Consider the following 25,287-nt stretch of genomic DNA (forward strand, 5'->3'; position numbering starts at 1 on the left):
AGTACTCTGTATTCGTTGGGAGGGTTAAATTTACTAACGCGAATTTAAGTGGGTGAGATTTTTTTTTTTTTAATTTTTATATTAGTATTTTGGATGAGCATAGAAAAGTGTAAAGAACAGTTATTAACAGCAAGAACAGAAGTGTTGAATATTATCTGTATTGGCAGGAATACAATACAACTAGATCTTTCTAGTTGCATGTGCAGTTTGTAGTTTTATTAACTTCGTGTCTTTCAAATTCATTACTCCCCGATTTTTTAATATTTGACTAATTTTAAATGTTTGTCTATTGATAATCTCAATATATATGTTTATTATATTGAGTGCTTTAACTCAATCAAATAATTGTCAATGGCTCAATGGAATCTCTAGTAGAGTTTTTAAGAAGAAATTTCATTCTAACTCATTGTTCTACGTTGGTTTTTACTAAAATTTCTCATACTTTATAACGCTTTGTCAATTTCAAAAACTGATAGGAGAGATGAACCATTGAGAGCAAAATTAGGCTCAAACCTTGAGTTTGAGCTTTGAGGGTGTGACAATTATTTCATTCTAACCCATAATTATTTCATTAAATTCGGATTCAATTAATTATTCTTTAAATCAACAGACTCATCTTTTCGAATCAAGTCTGAGATGAGGAAAGAATACCACATTATCACACACCCCTTCTGAGAAGATGTCTCCCAGAAGATACATCCCAAGCATACCTATTGCAAACAAGAATATGGGCATTATATATAGATCAATTTGCATGGTTGGCATTTAGAATATAGAAAAAAGAATCCTCCTTATGAAATATCAAAACCTTCTTGCTGAGAGCAAAACGAAGATATTCACCAAAAACTAAGTTTTCATGTGCTGGAATCTTAGTTTGATTGTTGAATTTTGATGAAGCAGACATTTGTCGAACTACAAGGACTGAGTAGGGACGAAATTCTGTTTCGAGCACTGCAATATGCTAGCCTTGATCATTTTTTTTACTTGATTGATGTTAATAATCTGTCAATTTATTGAGTTGTAATTATTATTTATTAGCATATTCGAATTTATATATATATATATATATCTTATCTTATCTTATTATATTATATTATATTAAATATTTATTATATATATAGAATGCCAATGGAAAAGTGCACAGTGTAAGTCACCGGCTTCGACAAAAATAATTGGACGAAAATACCCCTCAACCAAAAATATTTCAAAGCTTGAAATATGAATGCATAAAATAATCCAAGGGTAATTTGGTAAATTTATTTTTAAATACTCTTGTCATAATTGGGATGAACGGTGCACATGCAGCCAAGATTTTGGGGTCACGCATGGTTGGACCAAAATGCCCCTCATCCACAAAAAATCACAACAGCAAAATTGAATGCAGTCAGGGTAATTTGGTAATTTGGCTATCTAAAATACAATATAAATATAAGTGGGAAGAGAGAAAAGAATAAAAAAATGAAAGGGAAGAACGAAAAGAATAAACAAATGACAAAAAACATTTAAAATGTATAAATTACGGGTAGCGCGCTGTAATTCAAAAATGCATTTTGCACGCGATTGTTTATTAAATATTATTTCTTAATTTTTAATTAAGATATGCATAGTGCAGGTTATAAAAATTTTTCTCACACACGTATAATAATGTGATCCAATTAGTTGTCAAATGATCATTTTTTTTTTCTTTATAAAAAAAATCTTTCGCACGCGGATAATAATGTGATTAAATTAATTGTCAAATGATTTTTTTTTTTTAACAAATAATATTATCTATACTAAAGGAGAAAGAGTGCATTTAGCCTCACAATAGGTTAATAATAATGTAATTCAATCAATTGTTTATTAAATATCATTTTCTCTATTCCTAATGTAAATTTTATACAAACCGATTTTATTATGTTAATTCAGCGACTTTAATTAGTCTATGAGGGGTTTGTTCTAGAATGATCGAAAATTATTCATTTACTTCAAATATTTAATTTTTCCATTCTCTTTGAGGAATGTATATATTCAATTTGTATATTTTTATTGTATAAATTTTATACTTAAACTATTCAATTGTTAATCTTCATTTAAAATGACGGTTGTGATCATGCTTGTGTTTAATTTGGTAATTTTCCTGAAATTATACTATCTAAGTTACAATTTGATATGTATGATTTAAAGATTCAGAGAGATCTTCTTTCTCATATGTTTTGTTCTTCCAAAAAAATAAAAAATAAAAAGAAGAAGAAAGAAAGAAACTGGTAATAATGAATTAATTAATTATTTAGTGGGCACTGCACTGACTAGAGTTTGTTTTAGTAGGTACAAATTTTTATGTACAAGGTTTTAGTAGGTACAAATGAGAACTTTTTGGTATGGAGCTTTAAGGATAAGTTTGTTTACGTGTCTCACTTGTTGGTCATCGATGAGGAAACAAGTCTATGAAGAAACATATGTATTGTCAAGCTTAGCTCTGATAAAATGTTTTGCAACCACTCTCTAACAAGCATTGCGCTTGTTGCGCTCGAGACATATCGAGCCGAGAAATCATGCAAGTAGCTATATGTAAATGTCAATTCCTCTCCACTTGTCGAGTGGATAATGAAAGGATAAATTATAGGTCATATCCACGTGTTTGACTCATTAAATGATAGGATGGTGAGAGAATTAAGAGCCCATGATTTTTTGGGACTCACTTATGGCCTATATAAAGGGGCTGAACACCCCTTATAAGTCGTCAGATCCACAAGGGTAAAAGTACACTACTTTTTTCATAGAGCTATTGAAAATCCACATGGAATATACATACATTCATATACATATATATATATATATATGTATGTATAGGTAATGTTATGAAGACTAAATTTGTAGACAAAATTTTATAAATTAAATGACACAGAAATTGATGATTAGATTATTACTAAGTGTTGATTAACGTGCTTATTTTTTATTAGTAACACATCATTTAGTTTATCTAGCATTACTATATATATACTGTCACATCCCGGCCCGAGCCCTCACCATATCACGATATTGTCCGCTTTGGGCCCCGATCACACCCTTACGGTTTTGTTTCTGGAAACTCATATGAGAACTTTCCAGAAACAAAACCGTAAGGGCGTGGTCGAGGCCCAAAGCGGACAATATCGTGCTACAGTGGAGTTGAGCCCGGGGATGTGGTGGGGGCCCGAGCTGGGATGTGACATATACACCACTACAATGGGCGTATCCCATTTTTTAGAATGAACCGCTTAAATCTTTTTGTCAATTATCGAGATTTACATTTTGAGCCCACCAAGGATTGATCGTATTGGTCTTGTGTTTACCTCTCAAATTTGAGTATTAATAGTGATGTTATTAACTTATTAATTACTACGGTCTAGTGATATTTCTCTTTACTTGTAAGTGAGAGGTCTTAGGTTCGATTCATCGTCAAAGATGAATTTGAACCAAATTATTGCTAGCCCATTGTGAGGCTTAGCCCAATTTCCTACCCCTTTAGTGTATATAACATCATTTGTTAAAGGAAAAAAGCAATTACTATATTAAAAAATTGTTATTGGAATTCCAAACATTTAATATTTAAAAAGAAAAATAATCTTATAAAGAGTGCACAATTACGTGTTTGTAATGTCAATTGTAGATTTAATTTTTATTAGTGTGAGACATAATCCACTCTTACTATAACAGTCAAAACGACAGATTATTCTTAAAAATTTCTTCTTCTATTATAATGTACAGATATAGCAAAGGTATTAGACACAAAACTAATCAATCTACTAATCACCTCTTTAAGTGAATCTCACGTACTTTAATCCGGTGAGATTTAAATAGTAATATTTTGGATGAGCATAAAAAAGTGTAAATAATAGGTATTAACAGCAAGAACAAAAGTGTTATTGTCTGTGCAGCCAGATCTTGTAGTTGCATGTGCAGTTTTGTATTTTTAAACTTGTGTCTTGCAAATTCATTACTTCCAGTTTTTTTTAATATTTGACTAATTACCTGATGGAATTATATATGAACCCATATTTGAAATGTTTGTCTGTTGGTAATCTCAATGTATATGTTTATTAAACTATTCAATTTTTTAATCTTCATTTAAAATAACGGGCACAATCAGAGGCAAATTTGAGATTTTAGGGGCTACTTGTGCAGCTGCTCCTTTTGTTCTCCCCCAAAGTCGCCACTAATTATGATTATGCTTTTGTTTGATTTGGTAACATTCCTTAAATTATACTACCTAAGTTACAATTTGGTATGATGATTTAAAGATCCACAGAGATCTTCTTTGTAATCTGTCTTGTTCTTCCAGAGAGAGAGAGAGAGAGAGAGAGAGAGAGAATTGCAACTGGTAATGATGAATTAATTAATTAATTAGTGGGCAGTGCACTGACCAGATTTTGATTTTGTAGGTACAGCAAATGAGAACTAAATTCTCGGCAATATTTGCTGAAATGAACACGCCAATGGCAGGCATGCACCATCTTCATGCATGTTCTTCCCATGCATTATGCATATGCTCTATTGCTATACTACCTATTTCATAATCTATCTCATGTGTTTAAACTAAGGACCATGGGACATACAATGACATTACCTATCTATATAGGGTTTGTTTATAAGTGTTTTCAAAATAGCTAAAAACGCTTTTAGAGAAAATATTTATGAGTTCCAAAAGTACTGATGATTGGTTTCAAAAACATTATCACCAAAAGCATTTTCAGTTATATTAGAAGCACTTCCAAACGAACTCATAATTATAGGGTTGTCTTTTGTTCAAGATTTTGAAAATAGGTTTTGTTCAAAAAAAAACAAAAAAAAAATTTCTAAAAGGGAAGTGTTATTGGCACTCCAAAAATGTCATTTTACACTTCTCATAGGTGCATTTTTCTTTCCAAATATAGAAAGTTTGGAGTGTAAAATGATATTTTTGGAGTGCCAATAATAATTCTCTTCTAAAATAGGTATTTAACCTCAAAAGTCTCCAGTCACTTATTAGATAAGGGAAAACTTTGAAAGTTTCAAAAGAACTACCAATAGTTCGTTTATAAGTATTTTTAAAATGACTGAAAACACTTTTGATGAAATTGATTTTGAATTTCAAAAACATTTTAAGTGCTTTTTAAAAGAAACACCAAGAACTCATTTGTAAGTACAGTTAAGCTCAACTCCATTCGAGAAGAAAATGAAGGCCAATTCTTATCTAAGATCTCCAAGATTTGAACGTGGGACGAGTGGAAGGAAATTTCTTTCAAGCGCACAAAATATCATTTTATGGGATAAGTTGGTATAAATAAGAATAAAGTGGTACAAGAGAATACAAGTACGTAGAATGTTACCTCAAGTAATAATTCAGTTAAGGCAAATGCATTAAACAAATTTATGAAATTTTAAAACAGAAGTAGAATCATCTTCACTTGTAAGTGAGATGTTTTAGGTTCGATTCTCGCAAAAAGCGAAATTGAACCACATTTATTCTCTCATTGTGAGACTTAGCATATTCTCTCATCCCCTTAGTGTAGATACTAACGTATGTTAAAAAAAAAAAAACAAAAAACAAAAATAGGATCCAAGTTAAGTGGATCCTTCAAGAACCTCGATGATGTTGAATAGAAACTAACCTTTTCATGATTTCCACAAGGAATATTATATTCACACAGTCCAAATTACTCATCCCACACTTTTTTAATATTTTAATATTTTTCTATCAAGTGTTAGTGGTGTATAGAAAATATTAAATATTTAGAAGGGTATGAGAGAAGTGATTTGGGATGGTGAATATATTCTCTCTTTCCACAAAAGGTCATGTTACAAGGCACATCGCATAAACAAAATTGAACAAAGTATATTTAACAATCGTTTCATAACTATTTCGTTTTCAATTATTAATTTCCAATTTTCAATTTATTGAAAGCTTAAAATTTGTTTAGCAGTTACTTTTAGTTTTTAAACAAAGCAATACAGATCACTTTGAAATGATTTGGACTTTCACGTTATCCGTTCAGGTTGAGAAATTAGCTTTTCAATTGAAACTTGGTAATTAATTTTGGATGGTGCTATCTAACACCCATTTTTACTTCTTTCACATCCTTCTCAATTTCTGACCGTTGAATTGAATGAATTAAAGAATATTAATAGACAAAAATTAACAAGGACGTGTGGGAGGTAAAGGGGAGTGTGAAAAGAGAGAGAATTTGGTTTGGCAATCATACTACAGAAGCGTAGAACAATTTTGTCTATAAAATGAGCAAATGCTGAGATAGTTCAAAGACGAATACGCTGATACCGATTACAGGACACTGCTGTTTGTACTTGAAATAACCATTTCCCAGCATCAACCATACAGGTCTCATAAAACGCAACCCTGTGCTGCGATCTTTTTGATGGACAATATCCAAATTTGTTCACAACTTCTGGCAGCTTCCTTTCTCTATTGCTATTTACGCTAAGTTCGGACCTTTTCTTTCTCACACTTCTTTTCATCAGCAACATCACTAGGGAGATCCAGCCCCGGAGGAATCTTTCCTGGATAATCAGTTGTTGATAAATCTGACCCTGTCATACTGGAGAACAAACAGAAATATAAGAATCCTAATCAAACAGAAGGAATCCCTTGCGTAAATCACAAACTCACCTTCTGTCAACAATGATCATGGAGCGAAGTTCGCAATTTGCAAAGCTGCAAGGTCATAAAAGAATACGAATGTTGGCATGATAATTGTGAAAATAAGTGCCTAACTTTAGTAGTATTGAAACATCTACTAAGCTTGTGATTCTTGTATGGAGTGCACTTACTGTGTGGACACTTCTTTTTTCATCGAAGGATGACAATCATTTCCTAGTGCATTTAGCGTGTGAAACAGGAACCCGTTATGAGTAACAATCGCTATTTCTTTCTCTTTCCTTGTCCACAACCTGTGAAGTGACAAGAAGAAGGCACCAAACGCATATCAATTCAAACCCATATAACTTTGATGATACAAGAAAACAAGTAAAAAAAAATGTATCGATCTTATGGAGGATGAGCCTCAAATGGGCTGATAAACTTCAAAACTCAAAATTTTGTGGAAGCGTCAAAATATAGCAACACCAACGGAGCATGTGCTCCATATGCTGAGCTTCTTGCTTCTGATGGTTACAAGATAAGATACCAGTTCATGAATTTCATTCCCCTAGCTGCAACTTCCTCTGTCGTCTCCCTCACGTCGGCCTCCCACAATATATCCTCATCAGTTTCTATCTGTAAAATATAAAGACTATAAGCATACGCATATTGATAACAAAATATTGAAAAATATTATAACATCCAAATGTACAGCAACCAAAAGATGAAAAGCACCATAATGTAACTTATAACCACTAATTCCTCCCCCAGTTATCGTTATCTATCCAACTACTTGCCAGAGAAAAATTAACAGCAGGAAATAGAAACTGATAGTCGCTGATATTCCTCCTGCTATCACATGGATGAACGCCCTGCAACCAGAAATTTACAACACAAATTTAAAGCTCTGAGCATCAATATAACATCAAGACTACGCACCAACTCTACTAAGAACCAAGTTCACTATGAGTTCTAACAATTTCTAGTTTAACATACAGAAATAAATTAAAAAAGTTTTTCTGGCATCTATTCTAATCAAATTGATAAGAAAAATTATGACATTAAAAAATACTTGGCAAAGACAAGCCAAGTTAACCCACACTACATCACAGCAATGTAACTATCAAGGGACAAATCAAATAAACAAACCTGCCTAAGAAAACTTAGCTTTCTTCCATAGATATTGGAGATAGCCACTAGGTTAATAATGTGCAATAATTGAGGATTCACCCTTTTAATTGAGGATAGACGTTCCTCCCCCAACCCTCGCAAAGCAAGGAGCCTTGTAGGCTTGGGTTCGCCCTTTTAATTGAGGATTCACTCAAGTTCAGTTCAAATAAAAAATAACATCAAAAAGTCAAAACATTTTGGTTCTTAACAGACATACCAAATGTTCTCGACAAAGCTCTACTGCAATGATTGGCGGGCAGTTGAGACTTGAAATTGCAGGGCGTTCACTATTTCCTGCATTTTCCACCATTAGAGGCAGTACGTCCATTCCATCCTTGTAACCCTCGCCTCCAAATACTCCAACAGCCGTTTGCAGAGTCCTATTCAGTCAAATCAACTTTAATTACAGCATAACAGAATCTAAAATGGAAATGTTCCTCCAGGGAGGAAGAATCTTCCTGATCAGATTAAGCAAGTTCATCAATTGTAACTTGGCTATTGCATTAACAAAGAAAGTTCCAGAAAAACCAAGCTTAATACAATGAAACAAATGTAATATATTTCTTTTCTTTTCAGTAGCTTGGAAGAAAAGATAATTTAAGATTTGGTTCAAATTATATCATCTTTTCAACATAAAATAACTAAGAAAAGGCTCCATTTGCGATAACCTCTACAACCCTAAGTACTAGTTATCATTTAATCTGTGAATTCCTAATCATAAATAAAAGAAGTTATTTTCATACTTATGTCATCTTGTACCAAAGGGGTAGAGGAAGCCCTAGAAGGACTTTGGAAGAGACTCTAAGAAAAGACTTAAAGTACTTGGATCTAACGGAAGACGTGACACAGAACCGAGCACAATGGCGTTCTAGGATTCATATAGCCGACCCCACTTAGTGGGAAAAGGCCTTGTTGTTGTTGTTTGTCATCTTGTACCAAGAACTCTGGGAGTTGCTGTCACTGACTACCAGTGTCTATTCATGTCATAGTAAGAATATAATACCCAGGTCCCGAAATCATACGCCAAAAATTTCTCTGAAAAGAAATAGTTATGTTATACAACTTCGAAATTGTTTCTATATGCTAACCAAAAACCTAATAAACAAAAATCTCTTGACAGAAGAAATTACAGTTTAATATCCAAATGACCCCCCAAATTACCATATTTTCGACTCTAAAAACTACTGTTAAGACCAAGATTCTTGAATACAAGTACAACCCAACCTTTTCGTTTCATCTCTCCTCTCAAGCTCCTGTATACATACAACTTAGTCCAACTAACCAGATTACGCCTTTACAGTTTTTCAATTTTTCTTCCATGAGAAAATTCACGAAACGGATCCTTTTCTACAATGATTTTGTTTGTTGCACTCAACCTTTCAAGCTGAAAATATTTCCACAAAATATCCAGGAAACAAAAAGACAGAGGTAGGCTAGATTCCACAACTATGGCATAAGTACCTTAGCAAAGGAGATGTGATGACCAACTCAATCCTCTTGGAAAGCCCACATTCATGAACATGCTTACGCAAATTATCAACCTGCGACCATAGCAACAAAACAATTCATAAAATTATCTTTGATGACAATGTCTGTTGTTTGTAGTAGGAAAATATCGTTACAGGTTTTGTAGTTCTCTAAGTTTTCGTAACATAGCATCTGTAGAAGAAAAAGTCCATGATTTTCTTCCCACCTGCTGCCAGCCTAGTGGAGTAAGTTGTGCATCAAAATATTCAGGTTTCATGTATGCTTTGTAGTTCTTAGCTCCCTCTACATTGTGGATTCCTTGTCCATGCCTCACCTGGATGAATGGATTTGTAAGACCACAATGCAATGATTTTGTGAGACAAAAAGACCAGAAGGAAGACAATCTTGAATGCCCTAACGAAGAAAGTTGAGGTTCCACCATAAAACCAATTGGCAATATGGGGAGTAGCCCAACTTACTTATAAGCCCATGCAAGGCCCCTCCTCCCATCAATGTGGGATTCACTCTCAAAACCTCAAACCAAAGAAAAGTACGGCTTCAAATCTACAACAAACTGTATGCAAATCCAAAATCAAAGTCGGTACCAACCAGGTGAAGGGTTTTGCTTCGGTGCAGCGGAAACAAACTTGGACCTGAACCATTCTCCATATATGCAGCTTAACCATAGAATGAGAGTACAATCAAAATAAGGACTTCAATCCAGTATTTGGTGAAAATTATAGGCATAAGTATATAGCTGTAGCTTGAGAATTTGAAGCTTGGCAATGATAAAAATCACATGTTAAAGAAGAGATTCATGTGCGTTTGTAGCTTTAGCCCATGAGAAGTTTGACCACAAATTTCATAGATCTTACAATCAGCCATTACAGTAAAAATTTTAATAACATGGCATGTTACTGTTTCAAAATCATTATTTGTTGCAGAACCCAAATCTCCAAGAACTATTAACTCTTTTCAAATTCATCGGTTTTCGATTGATACACTAGTGAAGACTTTGGGGAAAAAAATTGTAGTTACTAGGACATATTCTTCCTAGGAGTAAATTACCTACAACAGAAGCCTGTCACAGTACATGCGGAGTTATGGAAGTGAAGTGCTATAGAACAGTGTATTGTCAAGAATCAGGTAGTAGCACCAACCAAAGTGCATTTTATCAAATGTCATGAACTAGTACTGTACACTGTTCAGCATCGGGTGCTATCACCATTGAAAGTGCAAATCATAAACTATCATTGAGAACTCAGTCCACTGTCATACACAGATTTTATGCGAAAACTTCAAAATTGTAATTTTGTCTGCCTCTATAGTGATTTTGTCTCCACTTACTATCAACCTTACAAGCCTTGGCTCTCACATTGAGCACTCGAAAAACTATAAATTGGGTTAAAAACAATTGAACATAAAACAAATGAGAATGAATCTCTGGAAAAACCAACAGCAATCACTATCTCTCACTTTCTTAAATAATCGCGAGCAGTGGATTTCAACCAGAAAAAAGAAAAAAGAAAGCAAATTTAACAGTTCAACGCCAACCCAGTTACTTCAGGCCAAAAAAGTTTGGGGACAGATCACCATTCCCCAATGAGATGATCCAAAACCAAAATCATTCATGCAGTTTGGATTGGAGATTTTGACGATGTAATTCTAATAAAGCCAGGATCTTACCATCCAAATTCATAAATCAAAGATACCAAACCACCATCTAAGATACTATTATCCAAATCATAAAGTAATCTGGGAAATTAAAACAAGCCCATGTTAAAGAATTCACCAAAAACAAATTGCAAGTTAAGAATTGAAAATATATGCTATGAATATGAGAATAGTTTGGAGATGGGAGAGTTTACCAGGGCAGGGACAGACAGTGAAGATAAGCAAACGGCAGAAGGATGGTGATAGGAATGTTAAAGAGGAGGAGCAGTGATGGTGATATCTGTAAGAGTGGGATTCAGAATCCTGCTTTCCAGTCTCCACTTGAGAGACCGACAGTCTGTCTGTACCTCCCAATTTTTTCTTTAACTTTTGGACACGGTTTCATCTCTCTTGTAGATTGTAAACTGTAAAACAGGAGCCTCCTTTTTTTTTCAACCCCTCGTGAAACTCAAAGACATTCTCAACGTCAAAGTCAATCTCACTTTCTCCATGAAACATAAATTGTGCGATTGGAAATCCTGAAACTTAAATTTAATTCCATTTTGCCCATATAGTTCACGTCCATAAACAAATTTGTCAAAAGAATAATGCAAGGTAGACGATATTTTTAAATCACATGATGTTATTGTTATTTATCGGAATATCACTTAACGTGTTCATTTGCTAAATTAATTTAAAAATTTGGCTTACTTAATATTACTGTGGTCAAAAGATGACATGAGTAAGACTCAATTAGGTTGCATTGTAAGCCTTGTGGGCCAAAATTATAAAAGAATTTAAATTTTTAAAAACGTTAAACATTTGATAAATCTATGGAAAATTAAATGTTATATGAAATAATACACCTTTTTTAAATTGTTATATAGAATAAAATTTTAAGATATTTGTTATTAACTTTCCAAAATCATTAATTTGTCATCTTATCCTAACTACGTTAAGTTTTTTATCCAAATAAACCATGTACTTTGCACATAAATTGGCTTCAAGGTTATTTCGGGCTTTCTAACTCCCCAAACCCCTACAAGATTATTTCAGACATTTCAACTCTATTTTTTAAGAACAGGATAGACTGTTTAGAATCTCAAAGCTTGCAATTAGTTAAACTTCATATTAGTGAGCCTAATGTAGTACACCATAAGTTTTTGAGACGAATATGACATGTTTTTTTTTATAAGCCAAAATTTTTTGGTGCGTACCAAAAAGAAGTAGAGAACTTGTGAAAAGAATGTCAAAAGTCCAAAAACCAATACCAGAATAAAAGATCCCATTGAAACGGCTAATCTCAGGTGTATTGTCTATATATTTGGTTGCACAAATTTCATAGTATCATAAATATAGAAAAAATTCATAGAGGCTCTACTCCAGTTTTTATGAAAGTATTTTTTAAAAGCAACTTATAAGATCTTTTTAAAAGCAATTATCTGAAGGTTATTTCTTTTAAAATAAGCAAGTAATTTTACTTTACCAAATGCTTTTATTGCTTAAATTTAAAATTAAAAAACGTTGGATGAAAAATAAAATTCCAAACGGGGCTAAGAGTTAAATGATCTTGGTCAAGGGGTTGCTTGCAATTTGCTTAAAAAGGAAGAAGAGGGCTGAATTCAATAGAAAAGCACCTTCGGCCGGTTTTTGCAAAGACTGAAAAGCCATTGGTGTACCTCTTTTTTCTCAAAAATAGCAACAGATGACAGATGCTTCTAACAATGGCACCCAAGCTCCTCTCTCCCCTCTTCCCATGGCTTATTATACTGACCCTCTTCCTCCTCTTCCTCTACTCCTCACTCCTCCCCTTCCACCCACCCTCTCCACCAACCCCTCATCCAACAAGTTCCCCACTTTACCCTTCTGCAATTTCTTCAAAGGTCATTGGGTCCAAGACCCCAACCGCAGACCCATGTACGATGAGACCTGCCCATTTCACAGAAACTCCTGGAACTGCGTCAGGAACAAGAGGGACAACATGGGAATCATCAATTCTTGGAAATGGGTCCCTCAAGGTTGCGTCTTGCATCGGATCGACCCGGCACGGTTTCTGGGTCGGATGAGGAACAGGAATATTGGGTTCGTCGGCGACTCGCTGAATGAGAATTTTTTGGTGTCGTTTTTGTGCATTCTGAGAGTGGCTGATGCGGGTGCTAAGAAGTGGAAGAGGAAGGGTGCTTGGAGAGGAGCGTATTTTCCCAAGTTCAACGTTACGGTGGGGTATCATCGGGCAGTGTTGCTCGCTAAATATGAGTAAGATATCCTATTTTTGTATCAACTAATTTCATGGGATTGTTAGTTTTTGCTATTTTGTTTGATTTATGAACATGCGTTGCGCCTTGCATTGACCTTTTTAACTATCTAGGATTGTGGTCTTTGATTGGATTGTGAATTTGTTGTTGTAAACCAATTTGATGTTTGGTCTATTCTGTTAAAAGAATGCAACTCTCTGTTAGATTAAGCATATTCGGGCTTTCGTTGGCACTGACATTAGGAAGTTTCTGGATCTAACCTTGAGCTTCTTAATTTTGTATGTCGAAATGAATGCTAGACATATGTAGATCGACTTGAATGAAGTCATGGGAAACTTTGATTTATTCTTGCTTATGCATTTCGGTATTGGGTTTCCTTGAGTTTTACGGGGGACCGGTGGTGGTTTTAGTATTTCCCTAAACTGGAATTTTAATCTGGAATACTGTTTACTGTCTTTTTTTCTGAGTTTCATTTTTCGTGTAAACGAGTTATGAAAATGGAAACCTCACATGCTCATAGCTGATTGAATCAAGGTGGCAACCAAAACAGACTGTGGGTGGGGATGAAGATGGATTGAAAGGAACTTATCGAGTAGATGTTGATATTCCTGCCAATGATTGGGCCAACATTGCTGATTTTTATGATGTCCTAGTTTTCAATACAGGGCACTGGTAATACCCTTCTCCTTCTGATAATTCACCAAATCTGTTGATTAACGAATTGATTTATTTATTGATATCTTTTTTAAAGCATCGTATATTGTAGTTTCTGTAGCATCGTATATTGTATGGTCCTCTTCAGTAGTCTATTTGATTGATGAAATGGCCCATTCTAACCCTAATCATCAATGAGATTAAATTGATTAATGAATGCCAGGAAAAGGTAGTGGACATAGAGATAAAAAAGAATTTATTTATTTATAAAATACACACACACACACTCACACAGAAAGAGAGGTTACAGTCTGGTTTTTGAAAGGAACATAAATAACTTCAAGTAATTGAAAAACTTTTTAAAAAAAGAATATCAGAAAGCTCGCTTTACAAGTATCCTACAGTAATCCTAATTGGTGTATGCGGGAAGCATTTCCTCTATCTCCCGAAAAGGACTTCATATGGGTTAAAAGGGTCGGTGGCCCTAAAATTAGGATTCATTTGATATTGAACACACTTGTGCTACACTCAAATCTCCTGTTGAGTTTGTTACTTTGAGCTAGCACCTCATTAGTTTTTGTTTACATGTCTGGCCTCTGTTATCAGTTCTTATTCTGCATAAAACAGCATCTGAAGAATCTGTGCTTAACTAGGTGGAATTCTGATAAATTTCCAAAAGAGAGTTCTCTCACTTTTTATTGTGCGGGCAAACCAATACTACCTCCCCTTGATATATTAGATGGATTTAAAGTTGTTCTTGAGAATATGGTACCATACATACAAAACAAAGTTCCTCACAAGACACTCAAGATATGGCGTTTACAATCTCCAAGGCATTTTTATGGAGGTGATTGGAATCAGAACGGCAGCTGCTTGTTCAATAAGCCGCTTGCGGAGCAGCAGGTATGAATTCATTGTGGCTACCCTTATACCACTGACCATGGTTTTATACACCTGTCCATTGTGAAACAAAACCGTAAAATTTTGTGATTTTCTTTTGAATTTGATATTTTTTGGAACATGTCACCAACAATTCATAATCAAACAATGGCTTGAAAATGAAACCAGATCTTGTACTTCCATTTTTTTTTCCTTCCTTTGATTTTTGTTTAGAGTGTTTTCTTGATAAGCTCATAGTAATGCCTCAACAGCTTGACTTGTGGTTTGACCCCAGCAACAATGGACCAAACAAAGAAGAAAGACTGCTGAATCGTCTGATTGAAGGTGCATTACAAGGAACCGATATTCAACTGCTTGACCTGACTCAACTGAGTGAATTCAGAGCAGATGCCCATCCAGCGATTTGGTTGGGACAGAAGGATGCCGTTTCAGTCTGGGGCCAGGACTGCATGCACTGGTGCTTACCTGGTGTACCGGACACGTGGGTTGACATATTATCAGAGCTGATCCATGTTGGGTTGGAGTTGGGATGATGAACAACAGTTGGTACACCTAGACTGGAAATTGCATACAGGGATGACTTTCTGTGGAAGCCGGGTTGAGCAGAATCAACTGATTCTTTTGTAACACAAAGTAGGCCGAGATAAAGTGGGGCATTGGCTGCATACAATCACGGCACAAGTTTAATTGGAAATTTGTTGACATCTTTTTTTATGGAGGATGGCGGCTTTCTGTTCCTTCTGTTGTGAAGGAGAATGGCACGGTACAGATTCCACTGAAACTGTAACAAAACCAGACCGCGAAGAAAAAAATTGTAACAAGTGAGAGGCATCATATTTCTTCATTTTTCATTGAAATTATTTCCGGAGTCAGAGAAGGTAGATCCTGGATAGATCATGGTTTTCTCGATCCTTTAGGTTAAAACAGAATTATCAAGCATTCAGGATCGGGTTTATGTTTGTAATTCAAACTCTTTGCTGCTTAAATGCTTGCTTTCTAAAGAAATGCAAATCAATTCATATGTTACAGGCTGTTGTATGCGTACTTGAACTCTGTACACTTAAATTAAACAGTAGCTGGCATAGCGAAATGATATTGTAAAAGTATACTTGTGTTTGTATGTATGTTTTATCACTCGAGAGCGTTTATTCTTACATTTCTTGTCATGTGTTCTACAAAATATCGATTGTATCGCGGATATTATCAACTTTTTGGATTGGACGTCATATAATATAACAGGGCAAGGGCCACAAATGATGTTAGCATCTGGGCTGTGGCCCAAAAACTCAGGTATTAGACCCAAATCAGTAATCTGCAACAGCATCTCATTAGCCGTACTACTTCCTGGTTCCTTTCCTTCTTCCGAGTTCTCAACCTTAAAGACATCAAACAACCTAAACTCCTCTGAAAATGGCATTGAGAATCCATCTCCTTTCCCCAAAATTCCCCCACCAACCTCCGAAACTGCACACCAATCCCTTCCCCTCCATATCCAAATCCCATCTCAGCACCGCCACAAGACCCAAAACCCGAACAATCCTCTGCACCAGCGGCGGCGGCAGCAGCAGCAGGCAGCAACCATGACGTGATGAGTGACGTGGAGCTTGCGTCGGATTTGTCCAAGATGAACAGTCTCTTGGCGCAGAGGGAGGAGGCCATGAACAAGAGCAGGCAGCTCCTCTTCGCGGAGCTCTGCCAATTCGTGGGTTCGAATTCGGAGGAGGTGAAGAAGAAATGGGGGAAGTTGGAGGAGGAGGAGAAGATGGTTTTGGTGAAAGGGTTTGTTTTGGAGTGGGGTGTCAATTTCCACCCGCTGTCTGCAAAGTCCGTAAAGCAGTTGGTGGAGGAACATGTCCAGGAACAAAACCCTAAACCTGCGAACTCGAAATCGTCTTCTTCTTCTGCTGTTTCTGTTTTGTTTCCTGGTTTCAAGAGAATGATGGGCTTCTCTGACGACGACAAATAGATCCATCCATCCATCACTTTTCATTTTTCACTTTTGTTTTGGATTTCAGTTTCATCAGTCATTCATTTTAATTTGTTATCCAGAAACATGGTTTTTCGTTATCAAAGTTCAAATAGCATTGTAAATCCACATAAATGAGAATTTCTTTGGGGAGCATGAAACATCAAAATTGGAAAAACATATGAAATTTGATGAGAGTAGGCAATCTTCATTTGATAACTAGTCCGGAATGATTTTCTATATACAAACTGATAACCCACATGGATGCAATTTCCCCAAATATCTTACCATACCTTCAGTGGCGAAGTCAGGAATTGTCGGGAGGAGGATCAAAAATAAAAAAGCATCACTCCAAGCCTGTTTCGACAAGGCGGGAAGTTGTTTAAACAGTAGAGAACCTCCTCCTTGTGATAGAAGCAATCCCACTCTTACACTTTATGTAAAGCGAGTCCAACACGGCGGCCTATCGCTGTTATTATCAGTGTTCATTACAATAAAACCAGCCAAGAGTGAAAGGAATAAAATGCATAGGCATAACTAAGTTACCTGTTTTCATACATAAATGCATTAGGGACCATTTGGTGCTTGGCTCACCAGTAGCTGTATTCTATCAAGTTTCCCAAAATTGCTTTTCACAAATGCAAAGTTCAGTGACACAAGCTCGAAACCAGAAACACTAATTGAAGTGTGAAACTAAAAGAACTTCAGTACCGGCTAACAGCTTCAATCTGCGTCCGGGAATTTGTTTCCGCTAACAGTGCTCCAGTAAAAAATGCTTCAAGCTGCATATACAGTGAAAATCAACTGTTACATAGAAAGAGGACGTATTACTCTCAAAAATGCTCCATCTATGAGAAGGGATATCAAACTGTATCACTGAAACCCAACTTTTGGGTGAGAACTGAGAAGTGTGACAAAAGCCTCAGAGATTTTAGTGGCCAGAAATAAAACATACAAAAGGAGTTTAAACCCGTTCTGTTTTCCATGCACACCTCGAAAACTCGTCTAAGAAGGAATTTTCCACCAAGAGAAAGAATACCGAGTCCACCTAAGGCTTTTAGACTTTCCTTTAGAAGCATTGGCCAAAACAATTTCCTCTGCTAGGTTCTGCAGAAAAATAAAAGCGAAGGAATGATGAACAAGTGACAAAGAGCATACACGAGATAAAAGGTGCAAAAGTGACAAGACAAATTAGGCATAGATGACACATAAAATTCCCTTAAAACATGAAGCCATTGATAGTCAAAACAGGTTTCCTGTATTGATATAGATGAGGACATCAATCATATCTTTGTGATTGGATTGTGACATTTTATTGGACTTCCCGAAGTCTCCCCCATAACTTGTGGTACTTTACGTTGCTGTCCATCTTTGCGGAAGATGCTCTTGACTGCAAGATTAACGTTTCAATCGAATCCCACTTTTATCTCCTCCCCTCTCTTCCCTCCATCGAAATTGAATCTTAAATTGAATTCTCTGTCGTCCTTCTCCTCCTCTCCTCTCCTATGTTCACCAAAATCTCTTTCCTCCCTCTCCTACCTCTCCTACCTCCATCAAAATCTCTGTCCTCCCTCTCCTCTCTCCACTGAAATTTAATTTTCAACAAAAATACACAAGCCAACCCCACTATAACCAAAATAAAATTAAGATTTTTGTTTCTTCAATATATTCTAATTTCTGGAATTTCAAAGAAATCAATGACATTTCAAGATTTCAATTTTGGGTTTTGAGTGACATTTTCGAAGAAATCAACTTACATTTCAAGATTTCTGCTTTGGGTTTTGAGTGGCAATGGATTATAGGGTAATGAGTTATGCCGAAGGAGGAATGTCAAGAAACTATCATTTTGGTGATCATATTGCAGGAAGGAGGAGGAGTTGATGTCAAAAGATTCGTTCTGGTGAAAGGATCTGATGTGACACCATCAGCTCATCGCCGACTCAAGGGTCTATCCGAGATGGGTAGGAATTTAAGATTACAAACGTTAGTGGTTGTGACATTATCTTGGACTTCGCGATTACTCGTGGGACTCACACTCCTATCCATCTACACGGAAAATGCTATGAGTATCAGAGATATCGAGGAGCTCCGAGATGAAGAAGAATTCAGCATTCATGATCCGACAAAGTTTTAGGTGCTACACTTATAATGGAGCTCTGAGATGGTTTGGTGGTTGCCTCAGTGGGTGACATTCATTGTAGGTGTAACACATAAACTTTGTCGGATCCCCAATCAAAATGTCTCCGTCTCAAAGCTCCATTGTATGTCCGAGCTTAGCTAAACGGTTTAAGACGTGGGTCTTCTTTCCTCCAGCCAAGAGCATCTTCCGAGAAGATACGCAGGAGTGTAGAGTCCTACGAGTTACTGGGAGACTTCGTGAAGTCCAATAAAATGTCACAACCATTAACTTTTCCGATCGTAAATTCTTGCCCATCTGGAATAAACAGTTGAGCTGGCAGCGATCCTAATGGTGCTGCGTAAGATAATTTCACCAGAACGAATCCTTTGACACCAGATTCTCCTACATCTGAATGTAGTTTCTTGATATTCCTCTTCTGTCATGACTCCTTTACCTTTATAATCCATTGCCGCTCAAAACCCAAAATTGAAATCTTGAAATGTCATTTGATTTTCTTCGAAATTCCAAAAATTGGAATATATTGAATAAAAAGGAAACAGCAAGAGCCATAATTTTGTTTTTGTTATTGTGGGGTGGTTTGTGTATTCTTGTTGAGAATTCATTTCAATTGAGAAAGCAATGGTTGTAATTATTTTGATGGAAGGAGGAGAGGAGAGGGAGGAGAATGATGACAGAGAATTCGATTGAAATTCAATTTTGATGGAGGGAAGAGGAAGGATGAGATAAAAGTGGGATTTATCAGCCTTCACATTAGCTTCGTTCTTCTTCAACCACCATAAAACTTCAACACTACATCCAATGGTAGGGTTCTAAATTTTAGTCCAGAAAATTAAGAGCCTATTTGGTACTATATGAATGGTAGGGTTAAAACCTAAGTCTGTTTAGTACTCTACTTAAATTCAACTTTTTAAATTCAATAACAATTTTCAAGTTTTAAGTCTTAAAAATTTGTTTGGTAGGACTATTTTCAAAAACTGAATTTAAGACTAATTAAAAAATATAGTCTATTATCTAAAAATACAAAAAATGAGTTTTGAGAGTTTTTTTAACTTAACTTAAATTCATTTCTTTCTTTTCTCTCCCTCCTCTCATCTCACTCCAAATCGATCTCTTTCTTTTCTTCTTTTCTCCCCCTTCTCTTTTTATTTTTTATTTTTACTTTTTTCTTCTCTCCTTCAATCCGCTCTATTCATTCTCTTGGTTTTTTGTCTCACTCCTCTTCCTCTCTATTTTCTCTGATCCTCTCACTTATTTCTATTTCCTCCAATCATCTCAAACTTTCTTTCCTTCTCTCTCGACCCCCTCTTTTTGGATTTTTTTTGTCTAGTTTAAGTTGTAAGATTTAAAAATTTTAAATCGTACCAAACAAGTTTTTGAATCTTAAAGAAAATTGTTTTTAAGAAAAATTCTTAAGAACTTTTTTGAGAAATTATAAAATTTTTCAAATAGAATACCAAACAAACCCTAAATTTATAGTCCAAAAAATTTGGAGCCTATTTGGTACTCTACATGAATTCAACTTTTTAACTTAAAAACACTTTTCAAGTTTTAGACCTTGAAAACTTAATTGATATGACTATTTTTAAAAACTGAACTCAAGACTAACTTAAGAAAATACCCTATTTTTTAGAACACTAAAAGTGAATTTTTAGAGAACACCAAAAGTAAATGCTTAGAGATTTTAGTTCTTTCTTTTCTCTCTACTCTCCATTCTCACATTGAATCTGTCTCTTTTTTTATTCTTCTCTCTCTTCTCCTCTATTCAACATGTTGGACACTCTTTGTCTCTAAACTATACCCAAAAAAAGGCTATAGTAGTCTGTAGAGTGTTACGACACAAGAACCATATCACCATCCTTTGAAAACACCAAAGGTTTGCAGCTACAGATTCTCCAAGACAAAGCTGCCTCCTGAATAGAATAAAGCAGGGTCCATGATTTTGTCCCTCCACATTCTTTCATAATCCAAACATCACTTCAGGGTGTATAAGCAAACTGCGGAAAAACAAAGAGATCCTCCCAAGACCTCCAAACGGAGGTGTATAAACGGGCCACCCCCGTTGACAGGTGGTGGGAGAAACTCCTCGTACTTGTGGCTGGAAAGATTAAGGGTTAGAATTTTGAAGGGATTTCTATCCGATTTGTTATGCATGAGCCAAGCTAGAACATCCTCCAAAGACACGATTAAACCAACAAGGTGACAAGCAGAACTGCTGCAAGGCAAGGTTGGGATCCTTTTCCATGAGTTGGGCTATATACAAAGACTTGATAACACACAGATACACTACCTGCTACTATCTCCTCCTCCCTTATCTCCATCGTATGCGCAAGCTTCACAATTGCTAAAACTTTATAGTCATCATGAGTTGAATCATACCAGAGTCCGTAGAAGAGGGTCTTGCATAAACCCGGCGGAATCCAATCAATGGATGTTGGGTAAGGAATCGTCTTCCACCTTTGAATTGACGGATTCCACAAATCAATCTCCTCATGTTTGTTTTTAACGAAAATCAAGCCATTGGAGAAGCCCGACACGACAGAAAAACTTTGTGGGATTTCCAAAGGGTGTTTAATTTGCTTATATATGTGGAATTGGAAAAATTCTCAAGTTGAGAATTTTCAACAAAAATCTTAATCTCAAGCAGCATAAACCAGATCGCCGCCGCCACATCTACGGAGGAAGCCAAACTCTAAACTGAGAAGGTAGACATCACCAAGTCCCCTTCCCGAATCCTTGCAAATATATACAAAGAAGGTATCTTATGGGTAGAAAGTGAGCTAAAGGGGTGTGTAGAATACCCTTAATGTGGTTAAAGCCACATAACACTTGACCTCAATGGAAATCCAATATGTTGGTTGGGGGAGGTGGAGTAAGGGAGAGAAGTGGATATGAGATTCAATTTCTGATTGAAACCCATCGATCGGAGCACATGGTGGGGTGGGGATAGAATATCACGGCTAAGTAAGTGGGAGGAAGGAAAATTTAAAAAGACAAAAAACAGTAAAAGCAGGCGAAAAATGAGTATTTATCAAATATAGCCAAATATTAGCCCTCAATTTCAAAAATGTTAGTTTTTATAAAAACTTTCAAATATATACAAAATATCACTTACATAGACACAAATTCCCTTAAACTTTAAACCAAATAAATTAAAAAAACCAAAACCCTATTAGATTGATATTTTGGACGGCAAAACCTAAAAAATGGTGGAGAGATAGTGAAGGCATCAGCTACTGTGGAGACTTTGTGCAACCCTAAACGTATAAAGGTGAGTGTAGATGGTTAATTTTTTCATTCCTCCTAGTCTATGTTTTCTCTTTGCTTTTGTAGTTTCTTCCTTTGGTTGACTTTTATTGAAGAACGAACTGTCAATTTTTGTAAAGTTTACGAAATAGAAATTCTTTAGTGCATATTAGAAAAATTAGGTTTTTTATGTCAATGGAAGATTGACAAATTTAATAACATTTGCCAATCAATTAGAGGTAGTGCTAATAGTTCTTCAGTGCATATTTGAAAAATTAGAGTTTACGGAATAAAGTTTTTCTTTCTGTGTTTTTATTCATCTTATGTTGGTTTGGTAAGCAATATTAATTTAATTTTTTTCAATGCGTAAAAGTAATTGGAAGTACTTCTAGAATAGCACCTTAATCAACAAGGTTCGTCTTCCATTGCTGAAATGCATGATGTTTTGCGTAGATATTAACGCTGTATATATTAACGCCCAACCTTTCTCATGATTCGGTCCTAGGCGAGGGGTTAGAACTTTTGAGAAATAAAGTGACTTTGAAAAGCTTTGTTTTTGCACTACTCACTACTTTCTGTTTTGCGCCCCTTCAGGTTTTAGGTGGAAGCGCTTTGGTGGCTCACAAGGACTTTGACGATGGTTCTGACTAGAACAACACAAATGTAGGATCATCTTTGGGTGTTGTGTAATTAGTATTCGTCCTACTAGACTGCACTTAGGCTTTTTGTGCTCTGATACCAAACTGGCACACCTCGACCGAAATCAAGACGTGACGGCCAGCACGCGTTGATTTCGGTCGGGGATGTGTCAGTTGAATATATATATATATATATATATATATATATTCATATATTCTATTTTCTGAGAAATTATACAGGTGTTATGGCGAGGGGTTAGAACTTTTGAGAAATGAAATGATTTTGAAAAACTTTGTTTTTGCCCACTTACACTTTCTGTTTTGCGCCCATTCAGGTTTTAGGTAGAAGTGCTTTGGTGGATCACGAGGACTTTGGCAGTGGTTCTGACAGAACATCACAAATGTAGGATCATCTTTGGGTGTTGTGTAATTAGTATTCGTCCTACTAGACTGCACTTAGGCTTTTTGTGCTCTTATTATGTTTATCACACTTAGCCTTACACTAGCGTATTACTTTAACTAGTTTATTTAGTAGTTTGGTTTTTATTTATTCGTAATTGTTTTATTAATTATACTTCCGCACTGTGCACATGGCTACGTCACTCTCACGTGACTGGCCAGCACGCCTTGATTTCGGTCGGGGTGTGTCAACTATGGTGGGAGGTGGGCTGACTCAACTGTACAAAAACTACAAAACGAAAGGGTTACTTGTTTCAGACAAAATTACATTTGTGGAGCTTCAGAAGAAAGTACATGGTATTGTGAATGTGGACCCAAATGAGTATGAGATAAGTATGAAAGTCATATATAACGCAATGGAAACTACATGGCCTGTAGATATAGTTGATGATGATGATGTGAGGGCATTTATTTTTGAAAACCCTTCGAGGTCTTGAAAGATTCCCTTGTGTGTTACATTAAAGCAGAAAGTATTTTCTTCGAAGATAATGATGACCCATTACAAGCAGGTCTTAACTTTGTTACTCAAGGTGATTTGGTTCGGAATATTTTTTTTGGTTGTTTAGTTCTTCTTTTGTTTGAGTAATATATATGTATGTGAACATGTAGGTATCGCCCATTGCAACATACTCATTTCATGTATACAATGGATCTCGTATTGAAGTTGTGAATTTAGAGGAAAATAATTGCACATGCCGACAATTTGATCTTGACCAAACTCCCTTGCTCACATGCTTGTGCTGCATGTAGACACCGACAACTTTCATGTTATCCTATGTGTTCTCATTATTATACTACAAACTCCTTGGTCATTGCCTATGCCGAAGTTATATGGCTAGTTGGTGATCAAACTGATTGGATAGTAACTGATGATGTGTGTGAAAGAATTGTCCTACCATCAATTACACGAAGAAGATATGGTAGGTGCAAAGAAAAGAGGATCTCATCACATGGAGTAGAATAATCAACTCGAAAGTGTTCAAAATGTGGTTCAAATGGCCATTAGAAACAAACTTGCAGGAATCCTGTTCAACTACATCCTACTTTGTAGAACCCTTTTAAATTGAAGTTTTTTGAATACAATTTTCTTTCTATCATTTTATTGTTTGGGCCAAGAAATTGGGGTGCAACGAATAAATATTTTCCTTTGATCATTTTATTGTTTATTTTGGTTGTACGTATAATTCTTTACATTTCCGACAATTAAAAGATAATTACTTTTATTTCTTTACTCTAATAGTTCACTTTATAACATACAAGTGTTTTCTGTGAACCATGTGAGAAAGAAAGGTTTCCTTGATTATTTATTAAAATAAAATTGAGAGAAAACTTTTGCTCTTCGTTTGGAAAAGAAAAGAAGAAAAAAAGAGAAAGTTTTAGTTAGAGATTATAGCACAAGAAGTTTTAAGTCTAACAATTAGTTATTTATATAAATTGAGGGTAGTTCTATTTAAGTGAGATTTTGAAAATATATGAAAGTTTTTATAAAAACTAACATTTTTGAAATTAAGGGTTAATTTTTTGCTATATTTGATAAATTCTCGCGAAAAACACTGGATAAGTGGTATGAAGCCCGAAATAGTTGAGACTCGTCTCAAGAAAAACTAAGGTTAAACTCAAGGGAGAACCAATAATTAAAAAGGAAGGAAGAAAACTGGAAAAGTGGAAGGAAGAGGATCAGGGATGTGGGGAAAGGGAATGAACAGAGGAGATGAGAGAGGAGGAAAAGAGGGAGAGGGCAAATGAGAGAGAAACTGAGAAAAGTTCCGGGCAGGGGGGGGGTGGGGGTGGGGGAGGGGGAAAGAAAGAAGAGATAGGAAAAGAAGAAAGGAGGAGGTGTAGATGCCTCCAGCACCTAAGCCAAAGGCTAGGGCAGGCGGCGAAAGTTTTCTGGGTTAGTGTTTCACTTTCACACAAAGAGTTTGAGAGAGAGAAAAGGGAGACAAAAGAAAGAGGTTTTAATATTCTTTTAATTCTAAATCACAAAATTCCACCACCTTGCACTACTCACTGAAATAACTTCTATCATATAGTGATAAAACTACCAGTTGGTCTCCTTTCAAAAAAAAAAAAAACACGCACCACTAGGTTCACTACTTCACCTTCTACTTGCCATCATTTACAATTAGAATTGAGGCCGTACAAAC

At 35.7% G+C, this 25,287-nt stretch overlaps 3 protein-coding genes across 3 annotated transcripts; 2 read left to right on the forward strand and 1 right to left on the reverse strand.

Moving 5' to 3' along the window:
* Positions 1–6,168: 6,168 nt before the first annotated feature.
* LOC103957833 (phosphoglycerate mutase-like protein 1) lies at positions 6,169–11,297 on the reverse strand. Its single transcript, XM_009370053.3, has 11 exons — positions 11,101–11,297; positions 9,842–9,909; positions 9,459–9,566; positions 9,227–9,306; positions 7,983–8,145; positions 7,393–7,467; positions 7,143–7,231; positions 6,787–6,906; positions 6,626–6,670; positions 6,392–6,554; positions 6,169–6,361 (listed from the first exon to the last, which is right to left on the reverse strand). Exons 2-10 carry the CDS (start codon positions 9,899–9,901, stop codon positions 6,437–6,439), a joined length of 858 nt encoding a protein of 285 aa, XP_009368328.2. The 5' UTR covers positions 9,902–9,909; positions 11,101–11,297; the 3' UTR covers positions 6,169–6,361; positions 6,392–6,436.
* Positions 11,298–12,515: 1,218 nt separating this feature from the next.
* Positions 12,516–15,720, forward strand: LOC103957832 (protein trichome birefringence-like 12). The gene is given in 5 exon segments (XM_009370052.3): positions 12,516–12,721; positions 12,724–13,141; positions 13,675–13,812; positions 14,448–14,697; positions 14,946–15,720. Coding segments are annotated over 5 exon segments (1,212 nt in total). The 5' UTR covers positions 12,516–12,597; the 3' UTR covers positions 15,228–15,720.
* A 274-nt stretch (positions 15,721–15,994) lies between these two features.
* On the forward strand, positions 15,995–16,806 carry LOC103957835. The gene has a single exon (XM_009370056.3). The coding sequence runs from the start codon at positions 16,283–16,285 to the stop codon at positions 16,658–16,660; it is 378 nt and encodes a 125-aa protein (XP_009368331.2). The 5' UTR covers positions 15,995–16,282; the 3' UTR covers positions 16,661–16,806.
* Positions 16,807–25,287: the final 8,481 nt, after the last annotated feature.

This window comes from the organism of the source record quoted next, unplaced genomic scaffold, assembly GCF_019419815.1.
Source record: "Pyrus x bretschneideri cultivar Hongxiangsu unplaced genomic scaffold, Pyrus_bretschneideri_v1 Contig16, whole genome shotgun sequence".
In the NCBI taxonomy this organism is placed as follows: Eukaryota; Viridiplantae; Streptophyta; class Magnoliopsida; order Rosales; family Rosaceae; genus Pyrus; species Pyrus x bretschneideri.

What these genes read in the sequence shown, in the direction of transcription:
- LOC103957833 (XM_009370053.3), bottom strand. Translation starts at nt 9,901, where the DNA reads ATGGAGAATGGTTCAGGTCCAAGTTTGTTTCCGCTGCACCGAAGCAAA. An exon ending in CTCCACTAGGCTGGCAGCAG is followed by an intron (nt 9,307 to 9,458) that starts GTGGGAAGAAAA and finishes CTATGGTCGCAG; the next exon opens with GTTGATAATTTGCGTAAGCA. An exon ending in CTGCTGTTAATTTTTCTCTG is followed by an intron (nt 7,232 to 7,392) that starts GCAAGTAGTTGG and finishes TATATTTTACAG; the next exon opens with ATAGAAACTGATGAGGATAT.
- LOC103957835 (XM_009370056.3), top strand. Translation starts at nt 16,283, where the DNA reads ATGAGTGACGTGGAGCTTGCGTCGGATTTGTCCAAGATGAACAGTCTC.